General features: G+C 49.5%; 1 protein-coding gene across 2 annotated transcripts in view; it reads left to right on the top strand.

Annotated features, from left to right (window-relative positions):
• pwp2h (PWP2 small subunit processome component) overlaps nt 1-17,149 on the top strand; it is a 59,618-nt gene that overhangs the window by 33,289 nt on the left and 9,180 nt on the right. For both annotated transcript variants that reach the window (XR_012098861.1, XM_073044755.1), the window contains exons 12-17: nt 1,190-1,337; nt 6,968-7,118; nt 8,714-8,894; nt 9,795-9,942; nt 10,704-10,809; nt 14,840-14,905. Coding sequence is in view for 1 of the 2 variants with exons in the window: in XM_073044755.1 (XP_072900856.1) it covers nt 1,190-1,337; nt 6,968-7,118; nt 8,714-8,894; nt 9,795-9,942; nt 10,704-10,809; nt 14,840-14,905 (800 nt within the window). In the remaining variant the exon portion in view is untranslated. The remainder of the gene's footprint in view (nt 1-1,189; nt 1,338-6,967; nt 7,119-8,713; nt 8,895-9,794; nt 9,943-10,703; nt 10,810-14,839; nt 14,906-17,149) is intronic.

The following is a 17,149-nucleotide window of genomic DNA, read 5'->3' as shown; positions in this document are numbered from 1 at the left end:
TCTAACACGATTGCTAATGGGGTTGTTCGGTCACTGCCCATCACTGTGAGCGCAAGCATCACCAATACGCAAAGCTCAAAAGAGGATGTTTATTTTTTCTGTTGTGGAACCCGGTTGAGAAACCTGCTCAGAGAATGGTATGTAAAATAAAAAACTTGCAGTGGTCAGCAGTTCTGTGGGCGGTAATGCTTTGTTAATGAGAGGAGTCAGAGGAGAATGGCCAGACAGTAACACAAATAAGCATGCGTTACAACAGTGGTGTACAGAAGAGCATCTCTGAATGTACAACCTGTCGAACCATGAAGTGGACGGGCTACAGCAGCAGAAGACCATGAACATACACTCAGTAGCCACTCTATTCAGGCGACCACGTCTGTGCTCTCCGTGAGACCAAATGAAACTGATCTCATGATGTAGGACGGAGGGGTTAGATTGATCTTAGAGTAGGTCACAACATTCTAGGTTGAAGGTCCAGCACTGCCGTCCTGTTTTATCTTCCTTTTCAATATCATTATCATATCGGCTTCCACTGGCAGCCCTTTCCAAGGACCCACCACTCTGTGTACATGGAGAAAAAAATCTTGCCTCATAAATCGCCTTTAGTCTTTTCCTTCGCATTTTAAACCTGCACACTAGTATTTGAAATTTCCATCTTGGGCAAATGAATGTTTGCCCTGTCTCTATTCCCAAACGTTTACAGACTTCTATCAAGTCTCTCCTCAGCCTGACATCTCCAGAAAAACATCTGAAGTTTGTCTAAAGTCTCCTTATAGCGAATAATCCAGGCAACATCCTGGTGAACATTCTTCTTGATCTATTCTGTTTGCTATAACCTGAAAATGCTCCAAAAAATATTCCAAACATCGCTTTCCTTTTTGGGGACGTAACAATTTACAGCACTGGCAAACCGGGTTCAGTTGCTGCTGTTGTCTGAAAGGAGTTTGTATGTTCTCCCCATGACCATCCTCCGGATGCTCTGGTTTCCTCCCACAGTCCAAAGACTGTGTTTAATTGGGTGTAATTGGGCGGTGTGGGCTCGTTACACTGGAAGAGCCTGTTACTGTTACCTGTAAATAAATAAATGCTTGTTGACTGCTCAGTCTTCTTGTTATTTTCCAAGTGCCCTTTTTCGCCTCTTTAAATAACATACCTGTGCTATCCCTATCACCCTCCTGTCCTCCCTTTGCAGGTATCGGAACTTCCGCACATTCACATCCCCGCGACTCACTCAGTTCTTCTGCCTGGCTCTGGATTCAAGTGGAGAGATTGTGTGTGCAGGCTCACAGGATTCCTTCGAGGTGTTCGTCTGGTCCATGCAGAGCGGTCGGCTGCTCGATGTAAGTATGGAATCTATTACTTCCTCGTGCATATGGTTCCATCCTGAACTGGTGTGGATAACTTCACTCACCTTAGCACGGAACTGATTCCACAACCAACAAGCTCACTTTTCAAGGACTTGACAACTCATCTTCACAGTGTTTCTTCCTTCATTCATACATTCACTCATTTATTAATTTGTTTGTATTTACACAGTTTTTCAGCTTTTGCACATTAGTTGTTTGTCTGTCTTTGCATTCGTGGATTCTATTGTATTTTTTGTTATTCGACTCTGAGTGCCCGCAGGAAAATGAATCTCAGGGTAGTTTATGGTCTCCTTAAGGTAATAAAGAGTCCTTTTGGCACGTTGGCTTTCGTAAATCAGGGTATTGAGTACAGGGGATGGGATGTTATGTTGAAGTTGTATAAGACATTGATGAGGCCTAATTTGGAGTATCGTGTGCAGCTCTGGTCACCTAACTACAAACAAGATTGAAAGATTGCAGAGAAAATTGAAAAGGATGTTGCTACAACTTGAGGGCCTGAAGTATAGGAAAAGATTGAGTAACATAGAAAACCTACAGCACAGTAAGGCCCTTCGGCCCACAATGCTGTGCCGAACATGTACTTAATACAGAAATTACCAAGGGTTACCCATAGCCCTCTATTTTTCAAAGCTCCATGTACCTGATCAGGAGTCTCTTAAAAGACCATATCATATCTGCCTCCACCACCATTGCTGGCAGCCCATTCCACGCACTCACCACTCTCTGCGTAAAAAAAAAATTATCCCTGACATCTCCTCTGTAGCTGCTCCCCAGCATCTTAAACCTGTGCCCTCTTGTGGCAGCCATTTCAGCCCTGGGGAAAAAGCCTCTGACTTTCCACACGATCAATGCCTCTCATCATCTTATACACCTCTATCAGGTCACTTCTCATCCTCCATCGCTCCAAGGAGAAAAGGCCAAGTTCACTCAACCTATTCTTATAAGGCATGCTCCCCAATCCAGGCAATATCCTTGTAAATCTCCTCTGCACCCTTTCTATAGTTTCCACATCCTGTAGTGAGGTGACCAGAACTGAGCACAGTACTCCAAGTGGGGTCTGACAGGGTCCTGTACAGCTGCAGCATTACCTCTCGACTCCTAAACTCAATCCCACGGTTGATGAAGGCACCGTACGCCTTCTTAATCACACAGTGAACCTGCGCAGCAGCTTTGAGTGTCCTATGGACTCAAACCCCAAGATCCCTCTGATCCTCCGCACTGCCAAGAGTCTTACCATAAATACTAAATTCTGCCATCACATTTGACCTACCAAACTGAACCACTTCACACTTATCTGGGTTGAACTCCATCTGCCACTACTCAGCCCAGTTTTGCATCCTATCAATGTCCTGCTGTAACCTCTGACAGCCCTCCACACTATCCATAACACCCCCAATCTTAGTGTCATCAGCAAATTTACTAACCCATCCCTCCACTTTCTCATCCAGTTCATTTATAAAAATCACGAAGAGTAAGGGTCCCAGAACAGATCCCTGAGGCACACCACTGGTGACTGACCTCCATGCAGAATATGACCCATTTACAACCACTCTTTGCCTTCTGTGAGCAAGCCAATTCTGGATCCACTAAGCAATATCGCCCTGGATCCCATGCCTCCTTACTTTCTCAATGAGCCTTGCATGGGGTACCTTGTCAAATGCCTTGCTGAAATCCATATACACTACATCTACTGCTCTTGCTTCATCAATGTCTTTAGTCACATGCTCAAAAATTCAATCAGGCTCGTAAGGCACAACCTGCCCTTGACAAAACCATGCTGACTATTCCTAATCATATTATTCCTCTCCGAATGTTCATAAGTTCTGCCTCTCAGGATCTTCTCCATCAGCTTAATAACAACTGAAGTACGACTCATTAGTCTGTAATTTAGTGGGCTATCTCTACTCCCTTTCTTGAATAAGAGAACAACATCTGCAACCCTCCAATCTTCTGAAACCACTCCCATCCCATCCCCATTGATGATGCAAAGATCATCGCCAGAGGCTCAGCAATCTCCTCCCTCGCCTCCCACAATAGCCTGGGGTACATCTCCGGTCCTGGAGACTTATCCAACTTGATGTTTTCCAAAAGCTCCAGTACATCCTCCTACTTAATATCTACATGCTCAAGCTTTTCAGTCTGCTGTAAGTCATCCCTACAATTGCCAAGATCCTTTTCCATAGTGAATACTGAAGCATTACGTACCCCTGCTGTCTCCTCCGGTTCCATACACACTTTTCCACTGTTACAGTCGATTGGTCCTATTCTCTCACAACTTATCCTCTTGTTCTTAACCTACGTAGAATGCCTTGGGGTTTTCCTTAATTCTGCCCGCTAAGACCTTCTCATGGACCCTTCTGGCTCTCCTAATTTCCTTCTTAAGCTCCTTCCTGCTAGCCACATAATCTTCTAGATCTCTATCATTGCCTAGTTTTTTGCCTCTTTTGTAAGCATTTCTTTTCTTCTTGACTCAATTTACAACAGCCTTTGTACACCATGGTTCCTGTACCCTACCATCCTTTCCCTGTCTCATTGGAGCGTACCGAAGCAGAACGTCATGCAAATATCCCCTGAGTATTTGCCACGTTTCTATCGTACATTTCCCTGAGAACTTCCCAATTTATACTTCAAGTTCCTGCCTGATAGTTTCATATTTCTTCATACTCCAATTAAAAGCTTTCCTAACTTGTCTGTTCCTATCCCTCTCCAATGCTATGGTAAAGGAGATAGAATTGTTTCCACTATCTCCAAAATGCTCTCCAACTGCGAGATTTGACACCTGACCAGGTTCATTTCCCAATACCAGATCAAGTACAGCCTCTCCTCTTTTAAGCTTATCTACACCTTCCTGAACACACCTAACAAACTTGACCCCATCTAAACCCCTTGTCCTAGGGGCAATATTTGGGAAATTAAGATCTCTCACCACGCCTGTTATTATTACTCCTTTCCAGAATCTGTCTCTATCTGCTCCACGATGTCCCTGTTACTATTGGGTGGTCTATAAAAAAAATACCCAGTAGAGTTATTGACTCCTTCCTGTTTCTAACCTCCACCCACAGAGACTCAGTAGAAAATCCCTCCATGATTTCTTCCTTTTCTGCAGCCGTGACACTATCTCTGATCAACAGTGCCACACCCCCACCTTATTTGCCTCCCTCCCTGACCTTTCTGAAACATCTAAAACCCATTCCTGCCCCTGAGACATCCAAGTCTCTGTAATGGCCACGACATCATAGCTCCAAGTACCAATCCATGCTCTAAGCTCATCTGCTTTCTTCATGATGCTTCTTGCATTAAAATAGACGCATCTTAAACCATCAGTGTGAGCGCATCCCTTCTCTATCATCTGCCTGTTCTCCCTCTCACACTGCCTACAAGCTTTCTCTATTTGTGAGTCAGCTACCCCTTCCTCCTTCTCTTCAGTTTGGTTCCCACCCCCCAGTGATTCTAGTTTAAACTCTCCCCAATAGCCTTAGCAAACCTCCCCACCAGGATATTGGTCCCCCTCGGATTAAAGTACAACCCGTCCTTTTTGTGCAGGTCACACCTGCCCCAAAAGAGGTCCCAATGATCCAGAAATCCCTGCCCCCGCTCCAGTCCCTCAGCCACACATTTATCCTCCACCTCTTTCTATTCCTATACTCACTGTCGTGTGGCACAGGCAGTAATCCTGAGATTACTACCATTGACGTCCTGCTTCTCAGCTTCTTTCCTAACTCCCTGTAGTCTGATTTCAGGACCTCCTCCCTTTTCCTACCTATGCTGTTGGTACCAATATGTACCATGACCTCTGGCTGTTCTCCCTCCCACTTCAGGATGTCGTGGACAGGATCAAAAATATCCAGGACCCTGGCACCTGGGAGGCAAACTACCATCCGAGTTTCTTTCCTGCATCCACAGAATCGCCTGTCTGGCCCCCTAACTATCGAGTCCCCTATCACTACTGCCTTCCTCTTCCCTTCCCTACCCTTCTGAGCCACAGGGCCAGATTCTGTGCCAGAGGCACGGCCACTGTTGCTTCCCTCCCAACAGTACTCAAACAGAAGTATTTATTGACAAGGGGGCAGCCCCTGGGGCACTCTCTAGTATCTGACTCTTGCCTTTTGCTCTCCTGACTGTTACCCACTTATCTGTCTCCCGATGCCCCAGTGTGCCTACTTGCCTATAGCCCCTGTGTATCACCACCTCACTTACCCTGACCAGACAGCGGTCAAGTAGATTAGAACTATTTTCTGGATTGTAGGAGAATGAGGGGAGATCTCATAGTTTCCAAAATTATGAGGGGTTAGCGCAGAATAGGTTGGTACAGACTAGATGGGCTGAAGGGCCTGTTTCTGTGCTGTACTGTGGTGACTTGTATCCAAACCCATCCAGGCAGCAGGGAGGAGGAGGGTGTAGTTGGCGAGTTGGTGACAGATAGTAGGTCTGGTGGAGTGGGGTAGGGCTGAACATCTATTAACTTGTGTGGTGGGTGCCCACCTTCCATGGCTTCTGTCTCTGAGCCCACTTCTTTGGCAAGGCTTCCCTTCCTTGCACCAATGACCCCTTTATGGGACACTGCGCTCTGGCCTTCTCACTCTGGATCTTTCCATCGCTTATTGCTGCTGAGACATCTATTGTCTCAACTTCAGCACTGTTCTCCCCTTCTGAATGCCTTGCCGTCCACTCTCTGCACCATCAACCTGTGGTCGAAGGCAGTGCTCTTGCTGGTGGACTGGCCTCTACCTTGCTGAGGCTAGGTGGTGACTGTATAACCCCTCCTCTTACATATCCCTCGAAGAGAATCCCACTGAGGAGCCTTAGGCCCTTGTCTCGCACCCTCTCCAGCCTCTTCTGCTCTGGAGATCTCCCAGAACTACTTCCCAGGGCTTAGTCAGAGTGACGGGGTGGAGATATGTCTCTACCAAAGGAGGTGTAAGGCTGTCCTTCCCTTCGCTGGCCTGCAGTTCACCCCTGGGCAAGGTGTAGTCCCTGCTTAGCCCCCCGATCAGGGTCATGTGAAGCCGTGGGAGCAGGTGGTGGATGGTCAAATGGTGCATATCTCAAGTCCTGGTTATGTGGCCACTGACACCAGGCAGACAATCTCTGAAGAGTATTGATAATGGCTGGGGTCACCCGTCTTGTAAAGACACTGTCCAGAAGACGGCAATGGCAAACCACTTCTGAAGAAGAGTTTGCCAAGAACACTCGTGGTCATGGGAAGACCATGATCAATGAACAAATGGATAGAGTAAAAGCAGCAGACCTTTCCCACTGAGGCTGAGAATGGGTGGAATTGGCTGCCAGTGGAAGTGGTGGATGCAGGTTTGGTTTCCATTTTTAAAAGATTTTGGATAGGTAGATGCCTGGAGGGCTGTGGTCCAGATTCAGGTTGATGGGACTGGGCCTAAGGGACTGTTTCTGTGCTGTAGTGCTCTATGACTTACCAAACCCTTGACAGCCACTGAGAGGTAGAGAGGAGGAAGGGTAGCGGGCGAGCCGGAGGTGGGCAGCGAGTCTAGGTGGAGTGAAGATATCTGTTACCTGTGTGTGCTCTGTGGGTGGACAGGTGTGTGTTTTGTGACCCCTGATCTCTAACCCCACCGTTCACTGTTTCACAGGTGCTGGCAGGACACGAGGGACCGGTGAGCAGCCTGAGTTTTAGCCCCACACAAACCATCCTGGCCAGCGCTTCCTGGGATAAGACGGTGAAGCTGTGGGATATGGCTGACAGCTGGAAGACAAAGGAGACTCTCCGCATGACTTCTGACGGTGAGCACGGCATCTCAGCTACACACCGTGTATAGTCATGGACCACGAGACACCGGTCAGGGTACAGATCTCCCCCCGAGAGAGGGGCTGAGAGACACCGGTCAGTGTACAGATCTTCCCTCCGAGAGAGGGGCTGAGAGAACAGTCAGTGTACAGATCTCCCCCTGAGAGACACCGGTCAGTGTACAGATCTCTCCCAGAGAGAGGGGCTGAGAGACACCGGTCAGTGTACAGATCTCCTCCCGAGAGAGGGGCTGAGAGATACTGTTCAGTGTGTAAATCTTCCTTTAGACACCAGTCAGTGTACAGATCTCCACTGGAGAGAGGGACTGAGAGACACCGGTCAGTGTACAGATCTCCCCCTGAGAGAGGGGGGCTGAGAGACACCGGTCAGTGTACAGATCTCCCCCTGAGAGAGGGGGGCTGAGAGACACCGGTCAGTGTACAGATCTCCACTGGAGAGAGGGACTGAGAGACACCGGTCAGTGTACAGATCTCCCCCTGAGAGAGGGGGGCTGAGAGACACCGGTCAGTGTGCTGATCTCCCCCCGAGAGAGGGGGGCTGAGAGACACCGGTCAGTGTACAGATCTCCCCCTGAGAGAGGGGCTGAGAGACACCGGTCAGTGTACAGATCTCCCCCTGAGAGAGGGGCTGAGAGACACCGGTCAGTGTACATATCTCCCCCTGAGAGAGGGGCTGAGAGACACCGGTCAGTGTACAGATGTCCCCCTGAGAGAGGGACTGAGAGACACCGGTCAGTGTACAGATCTCCCCCTGAGAGAGGGGCTGAGAGACACCGGTCAGTGTACAGATCTCCCCACGAGAGAGGGGCTGAGAGACACCGGTCAGTGTACAGATCTCCCCCTGAGAGAGGGGCTGAGAGACACCGGTCAGTGTACAGATGTCCCCCTGAGAGAGGGGCTGAGAGACACCGGTCAGTGTACAGATCTCCCCCCGAGAGAGAGGGACTGAGAGACACCGGTCAGTGTACAGATCTCCCCACGAGAGAAGGGCTGAGAGACACCGGTCAGTGTACAGATCTCCCCCTGAGAGAGGGGCTGAGAGACACTGGTCAGTGTACATATCTCCCCCCGAGAGAGGGACTGAGAGACACCGGTCAGTGTACAGATCTCCCCCCGAGAGAGGGGCTGAGAGACACCGGTCAGTGTACAGATCTCCCCCCGAGAGGGGCTGGGAGACACCGGTCAGTGTACAGATCTCCCCCTGAGAGAGGGGCTGAGAGACACTGGTCAGTGTACAGATCTTCACTGGAGAGAGGGACTGAGAGAACGGTCAGTATACAGATCTCCACTGGAGAGAGGGGGACTGAGAGACACCAGTGTACAGATCTCCACTGGAGAGAGGGACTGAGAGACACCAGTATACAGATCTCCACTGGAGAGAGGGACTGAGAGACACCGGTCAGTGTACAGATCTCCACTGGAGAGAGGGACTGAGAGACACCAGTGTACAAAGGAAAGGACTGGGGAGGGAGTAGCATGTTGTCTGTCTGTACAATGAGAAGGGTGTTCGAACCAATAACTGTCTCTCTGTCTATGGGGCGTCACTGATACTCTGCCCTTGTTTTCCCCAGCTTTGGCGGTCACCTTCCGGCCGGATGGCAAGGAACTGGCGGTGGTGACCCTGGACGGACAGATCACGTTCTGGGACGTGCAGGAGGCGGTGCAGACAGGTTCCGTTGAGGGCCGGCATGACCTGCAGATTGGACGCAGGGAGCAAGACCGCATCACCGCTAAGCAGTCCGCCAAGGGCAGGTACTCCAAGGGTCCACCCGTGGGTAGGGGTTAGGTGTTGCCTGTGGGGAGGTGTGAATGGGTGAGGTGGGTGGGGAGTGTCACCCTTAGATAGGGGTGAATGGGTGGAGAGATCACCTGTGGGTGGGTGTGATGTACAGTGGTAGGGTCACCTGGCAGTGGGGGTGCAGGTGGCGTATAGAGGTGTAAAGGTACCTAGAGGGGCAGGTCCACCATGGATGAAAGGTATTTGGAGGGGTGGGATACCAATAGCTGAGTCAGGTTCTCCAGTGGCTGAGGAGATGGTGGAAGGAGGGGTCTCCCATGGGTGAAGGGTTGGAGAAGGAGGGGTCTCAGTGGGTGAAGGGATGGAGAAGGAGTGGTCTCAGTGGGTGAAGGGATGGAGAAGGAGGGGTCTCCCATGGGTGAAGGGATGGAGAAGGAGGGGTCTCCCATGGGTGAAGGGATGAAGAAGGAGGGGTCTCTATGGGTGAAGGGATGGAGAAGGAGGGGTCTCCCATGGGTGAAGGGATGGAGAAGGAGGGGTCTCTGTGGGTGAAGGGATGGAGAAGGAGGGGTCTCTATGGGTGAAGGGATGGAGAAGGAGGGGTCTCCCATGGGTGAAGGGATGGAGAAGGAGGGGTCTCCCATGGGTGAAGGGTTGAGAAGGAGGGGTCTCCCATGGGTGAAGGGTTGGAGAAGGAGGGGTCTCTATGGGTGAAGGGATGGAGAAGGAGGGGTCTCTATGGGTGAAGGGATGGAGAAGGAGGGGTCTCTGTGGGTGAAGTGATGGAGAAGGAGGGGTCTCCCATGGGTGAAGGGTTGGAGAGAGTCCTGTGGGTGATAAGATGAGAGGTAGGATATCTCGGTGGAGAGTGATGGAGGACACTTACACTGTCCCCTGGGTCGTGCTGCCCTCAGGTCATTCTCCACACTGTGTTACTCGGCGGACGGGCTCTCAGTGCTGGCGGGGGGACAATCCCGTTTTGTTTGTATCTACAACGTCACCGAGCAGATCCTGGTGAAGAAATTCGAAATCTCCTGCAACCTGTCCCTTGATGCCATGCAGGTGAGGGGGCATCCTCTCTCTCTCAGACACCTCACTTGGGGACGATTCAAACATACGTATAAACACTCACACACTCTGCACACTGACCCTCACTGGTCGCGCACACATATACACACCTCCATATACACCCTACATACAACCTCCCTCCCTCTCCCCTCACCTCCCCATTCCTCTCCCCTCACCTCCCCATTCCTCTCCCCTCACCTCCCCATTCCTCTCCTCTCCCCTCCCCATTCCTCTCCTCTCCTCTCCCCTCCCCATTCCTCTCCCCTCACCTCCCCATTCCTCTCCTCTCTTCTTCCCTCCCCATTCCTCTCCTCTCCTCTCCCCTCCCCATTCCTCTCCCCTCCCCATTCCTCTCCCCTCACCTCCCCATTCCTCTCCTCTCCTCTCCCCTCCCCATTCCTCTCCTCTCCCCTCACCTCCCCATTCCTCTCCCCTCACCTCCCCATTCCTCTCCTCTCCTCTCCCCTCCCCATTCCTCTCCTCTCCTCTCCCCTCCCCATTCCTCTCCCCTCACCTCCCCATTCCTCTCCCCTCACCTCCCCATTCCTCTCCTCTCCTCTCCCCTCCCCATTCCTCTCCTCTCTTCTTCCCTCCCCATTCCTCTCCTCTCCTCTCCCCTCCCCATTCCTCTCCCCTCCCCAGTCCTCTCCCCTCCCCAGTCCTCTCCCCTCCCCAGTCCTCCCCCTCCCCTCCCCTCCCCATTCCTCTCCTCCGCCCCCTCTCACCCAGCCCCGCTGCTGTTCTCCGTGTTACAGGAGTTCCTGGACCGCAGGAAGATGACGGAGTTTGGAAGCCTGGCGCTGATCGATGACGGTGCTGGTGTTGACGGTGTGGCTGTCCGTCTGCCCGGGGTGAAGAAAGGTAAGGTCGAGAGGGACCAGGCACTGTCGCACTGTGACTGCTGCTATCAGCTGTATGGGGCCGGTCAGTCAGCTGAGGCACTCTTCTGTGTAATGGAGTCTTTCTCAGGGTCAGGAAACCAGGGACACAGGCTTAAGGTGAGGGGACAGAGAGTTATTCACAGAGAGGGTGGTGAGTATTTGGAATGAGCTGCCAGAGTGAGTGGCACCTGGACAGCTAAATGGATAGGAACGGTCTGAGGGTTATGGGACAAACATGGGTGTGAGGCAAGGCTAGATGGGAACGTTGGATGGGTTGCGTCAAAGGGTCTCGTTTCCGTGCTTTATCAGCCTCTGACTAAGATTGGAAGATTGGCACAGCATCCCTGTCTGACTCCATTTCTCCCAGTACTTTACCTCCATCTTTATTTTTTGTTTAATTCATTGTTAAATGTTTTTATTGCGTGTCGTACCCTGACTAAGGCACTGCAGCAAATTCCTAATCCATGTAAATATATATGGTGAATAAAGTTGATCTTTGGTCCTTAATTCTTAAGATACCCATTGTGGGGGCCCATTTACAAATGGATTGTACTTGATGTAACTTCAGGGGGAGGTGGAAGGGCCATGGTCTGACCCGTCCTATTTCTGCCTGACGAGAGTCTGTTTAGCAGAGCAAGCGGGGGTCTCAGTCAGGTCATTGGTTTCCTGAGTTGCAGATAACCTTTTCAAGCTGTCTGGTGTTTGAAATGTGTTTCCAGAGACTGGGCTGCAGTGCCGGGAGAGGTTCCTCTCCATGGCCACACTAAACTGACCTTCGACTGTCTGTTTGAAGTGTAGTTCTGTAGATTGCTGGGAGAGGTTCCTCTCCATGGCCACACTAAACTGACCTTCGACTGTCTGTTTGAAGTGTAGTTCTGTAGATTGCTGGGAGAGGTTCCTCTCCATGGCCACACTAAACTGACCCTTGTCTGTCTGTTTGAAGTGTGGTTCTGTAGATTGCTGGGAGAGGTTCCTCTCCATGGCCACACTAAACTGACCCTTGTCTGTCTGTTTGAAGTGTGGTTCTGTAGATTGCTGGGAGAGGTTCCTCTCCATGGCCACACTAAACTGACCCTTGTCTGTCTGTTTGAAGTGTGGTTCTGTAGATTGCTGGGAGAGGTTCCTCTCCATGGCCACACTAAACTGACCCTCGACTGTGGGTATGCCAAAAGGATGTGGAGAAAGTTGCAGGAGACTGTGTCGGGGTTCACCCCAAGCAACTGCGTGATAGAGGCCTCTGATCAGGGGGGTATTCCGAGGGACACGCTCTGAGATGGTCATCAGGTGCTTCTCGGAGATCATCAAATCGGTGAAAGGCACCCTTTGGTCTGACTGAACCCTGTTGGTGTGCCAGCACATGGAGATGTCCGAGGGAAAATGCAGCTGACTGGCACATCCCCACCTCCAGGGGATGTGCTGAGGGATGCACTGAAGCCTGGTGCAGCCACCACAAGGCCTTGGTGGGGGAGGACTACAGTCCTGGGTTCTTCTGCTACTGGAGATGGAGGGGCTGGGTTGGGTGAGGATGCCCGCCCCAGAGTGCCTCGTGAGTGATAGCAGTGCTGTTGATGTGTGGGAATGCACCCGAACACTGCATTGGCCATGCACGTAACGAGTGAAAAGGCTTCACAATTGGAATCAGGTTTAATATCACAAGATTATGTCATCAAATGTGTTGTTTTGTGGCAGCTGTACATAATCTTAAAAAATCTAAATTACAGTAAATATGTGAAGTGTATATATATTGAACAAATTATGTAAAAAGAGAAGGAAATCTGATGGCGGAAAGGGATAAAACTGTTCTTCAAAGGTTTCAAAGGTACAATTTAATGTCAGAGAAATGTGTACAATATACATCCTGAAATGCTTTCTCTTTGCAACCATCCTCAAAAACAGGAGTGCCCCAAAGAATGAACGACAGTTAAATGTTAGAACCCCAAAGTCCCCCCCAGCTGCTCCCTCCCTGCGTAAGCAACAAATCCCCCCCCCCCCCCCCACCAGCAAAAAAAAGCATCGGCACCCGCCACCGAGCACTTAAGCGTGAGCAAAGACACAGACTTGCACTTACCCCAAAGACTTCGCACTTCACCCTATATTCCACACACCACAGGTTCTCTCTCTCTCTCTAATAAGGGAGCAGGAAGTGTCTCTATTTTTCCAGCGAGCGGGGAGACATAACAAACAACTCGCTGGTTTATGATGTTAAAAGTCCGTTACGTCGCTTTTTTCGAGCTCTCTGCCCAAAAGTCTGGGCCCAAAACTGCAGGTATTCTGACACACGGGTCTTCTGTTTTGTCACTGATCCTCGATCTCCAGAGCCCTGTGATCCTAGGCTTCCGAATCCGAGGCGGAATTTTAGGCCTGTTATTAAGGATGAGGTTTTGGGGCACTTGGAGACTAATGATAAAATAAGTCAAAGTCAGCATGGTTTCTGTGAAGGGAATCTTACCTGACAAATCTGTTCTTTGAGGAAGTAACAAACAGGATGGACAAAGGACAGGCAGTGGATGTCATTTACTTGGATCTTCAGAAGGCATTTGATAAGATGCCACACATGAGGCTGCTTAACAAGATAAAATCTCATGGCATTACAGGAAAGATACTGGCATGGATAGAGGAATGCCTGACAGGCAGGAGGCAGCGAGTGGGAATAAAGGGGCTTTTTCTGGTTGGCTGCTCGTGACTAGTAGTGTTCCTCAGGGATCGGTATTGGGACCACTGCTTTTCACATTGCTGTCAATTGTTTAGATAATACAATTGAGTTTAGGGATGGTATGAAAATAGGAGGAAAGGTGGGTAGTGGTGAGGAAGCAGGACGTAGACAAGCTGGAAAAATGGGCAAAAAGTGGCAGATGGAATAAGTGTTGGGAGATGTATGATAATGCATTTTGGTAAAAGGAACAATAATGTGGACTAAATGGGGAGAAGGTTCAGACATCAGAGGCGCAAAGGGACTTTGGAGTCCTTGTGCAAGACTCCCAGAAGGTTAATTTACAGGTTGAGTCTGTGGTAATGAAGGCAAATGCAATGTTGGCATTCATTTCAAAGGGAATAGAATATAAAAGCAAGGGGATAATGCTGAGCCTTTATAAGACACTGGTCAGGCCACACTTGGAGTATTGTCAACAGTTTTGGGCTGCATTTCTCAGAAAGTGTGTGTTGTCATTGGAGAGAGTCCAGAGGATGATTCCAGGAATGTAGGGTTTAACATATGAGGAGCGTTTGGCAGCTTTGGGCCTGTACTCACTGGAATTTAGAATATTGCAGGAGGAATCTCATTGAAACCTACCAAATTTTGAAAGGACTAGATAGGGTGGATGTGGAGAGGATGTTTCCTATGGTGTGGGTATCCAGAACTAGAGGGCACAAAATTGAGAGGCAACCCTTTAGAACAGAGGTAAGGAGGAATTTTTTCAGCCAGGAAGTTGTAAGTCTGTGGAATGTTCTGCCACAGACTGCGGTGGAGGCCGAGTTGGTGTGTATATTTAAGGCGGAAGTTGAACGTTACCTGATCAGTCAGGGCATCAAAAGATATGGCAAGAAGGCAGGTGGATGGGGTTGAGTGGGATCTGGAATCAGAATGGGGAGCAGACTCAATGGGCTGAATTGCCTAATTCTGCTCCCAGGTATTATGTTTGAAAGTAATTCCTGCTGTGCTTTAAAAAAAAAAATGATGGATGCTGCCTTTCTGAGGTATCATCTTTTGAAGGCGTCCTGGATGTTCATGATGGAACTGGCTAAGTTTCCAACTTTCAGCAGTTTTCTCTGATCCTGTGCAGTGTAGCCCCCACACCAGACAGTGATGCAACCAGTTAGAATGCTCTCCACAGTACATCTGTGAGTGTTATTTGTGACATACCAAGTCTTGTAAATAATTCATGCTTGTAAATATTTTTATAATTATGAATGAAGTTTATTTTGTTTTGTCCTGGACTGTGTAAAGCTGTTGGGAGAGGGGCACGTCTGTGGCCACACTAAACTGACCCCTTGTCTTTGTGGTTGCTCCCCAGGTGACATGAGCTTGCGCCACTTTAAACCAGATATGCGCGTGACGTGCCTTCGCTTCTCTCCGACAGGTAAGGACAGTTGTGTATTAAGTGGAGCAAAAACACCAATGCAATAATTTGATTAATCGCTGAGGATTTATAAGGCAATGCTGTTTTGGGCCCCTTGTATAAGAAAAGATGTGCTGGCATTGGAGAGAGCCCAGAGAAGGTTCGCAAGGATAATTCTGGAATGAAAAGGTTAATATATGAGGAATGTTTGTCTCTGGGCCTATACTTACTGGAGTTCAGAAGAATGAGGGGCATTTCATTGAAACCTGTTGAATATTGAAAGGCCTAGATAGAGTGGATGTGAAGGGGATGTTTCCTACAGTGCGACAGTTGAGGACCAGAGGGCACAGCTTCAGAATAGACGATCATCTGTTTAGAGCAGAGATGAGAAAGAGAGAAGATCTGCACCACTGCTGATTTATTATCCCTCTCAACCTCATTCACCTGCCTTCTCCACATTCACACTCAACTTATCAATCTCCACTTTAAATACTTGGCCTCCACATCTCTCTGGCAGTAAATTCCACAGATTCACCACCTTCTGGTTAAAGAAATTCCTCCACATTCTGCTCAAAATGAACATCGCTGTAATATGAGGTTGTGCGCTCTGGTCATAGGAAACATCCTCTCCACATCCACTCTATCTGTGTCCTCTGGTCGTAGACTCCCCTGCTATAGGAAACATCCTCTCCACATCCACTCTATCTGTGTCCTCTGGTCCTAGACTCCCCCACTATAGGAAACATCCTCTCCACATCCACTCTATCTGTGTCCTCTGGTCCTAGACTCCCCCACTATAGGAAACATCCTCTCCACATCCACTCTATCTGTGTCCTCTGGTCCTAGACTCCCCCACTATAGGAAACATCCTCTCCACATCCACTCTATCTGTACCCTCTGGTCCTAGACTCCCCCACTATAGGAAACATCCTCTCCACATCCACTCTATCTGTACCCTCTGGTCCTAGACTCCCCCACTATAGGAAACATCCTCTCCACATCCACTCTATCTGTGTCCTCTGGTCCTAGACTCCCCCACTATAGGAAACATCCTCTCCACATCCACTCTATCTGTGTCCTCTGGTCCTAGACTCCCCCACTATAGGGAACATCCTCTCCACATCCACTCTATCTGTGTCCTCTGGTCCTAGACTCCCCCACTATAGGGAACATCCTCTCCACATCCACTCTATCTGTGTCCTCTGGTCCTAGACTCCCCACTATAGGGAACATCCTCTCCACATCCACTCTATCTGTGTCCTCTGGTCCTAGACTCCCCCACTATAGGGAACATCCTCTCTATCTGTGTCCTCTGGTCCTAGACTCCCCACTATAGGAAACATCCTCTCCACATCCACTCTATCTGTGTCCTCTGGTCCTAGACTCCCCACTATAGGGAACATCCTCTCCACATCCACTCTATCTGTGTCCTCTGGTCCTAGACTCCCCACTATAGGGAACATCCTCTCCACATCCACTCTATCTGTGTCCTCTGGTCCTAGACTCCCCCACTATAGGGAACATCCTCTCCACATCCACTCTATCTGTGTCCTCTGGTCCTAGACTCCCCACTATAGGGAACATCCTCTCCACATCCACTCTATCTGTGTCCTCTGGTCCTAGACTCCCCCACTATAGGGAACATCCTCTCTATCTGTGTCCTCTGGTCCTAGACTCCCCCACTATAGGAAACATCCTCTCCACACCCACTCTATCTGTGTCCTCTGGTCCTAGACTCCCCCATTATATGAAACATCCTCTCCACATCCACTCTATCTGTGTCCTCTGGTCCTAGACTCCCTCACTATAGGAAACATCCTCTCCACATCCACTCTATCTGTGTCCTCTGGTCCTAGACTCCCCACTATAGGAAACATCCTCTCCACATCCAGTCTGTTGAAGCCTTTTAAGTTTCAATGAGATTCTCCCCTCATTCTTCTAAACCAGCGAGTGCAGGCCCAGAGCCATTAAAACGCTCCTCATATGATAACCCTTTCATTCCCAGAATCATTCTCATAAGCCTCCACTGGACCCTCTTCAAGGAAATTACAATTGCAGCTAATTGCAATCAAGTTTGGTTTACATGAGACTAACATGGATTCCTATCACAATCAGGAACCCCAATGCAAGACTTCAAACTGAAACGTCAACTCTTCCAGGGTGGGACAGTTAGATACAGAGTGAAGCTCCCTCTACACTGTCCCATCACACACTCCCGGGGCAGGGACAGTCAGATACAGAGTGAAGCTCCCTCTACACTGTCCC

Source organism: Hemitrygon akajei, chromosome 5, assembly GCF_048418815.1.
Source record: "Hemitrygon akajei chromosome 5, sHemAka1.3, whole genome shotgun sequence".
Taxonomy (NCBI): Eukaryota; Metazoa; Chordata; class Chondrichthyes; order Myliobatiformes; family Dasyatidae; genus Hemitrygon; species Hemitrygon akajei.
Note: the sequence above shows the minus strand (reverse complement) of the source record. Positions and strands in the feature narration are given on the sequence as shown.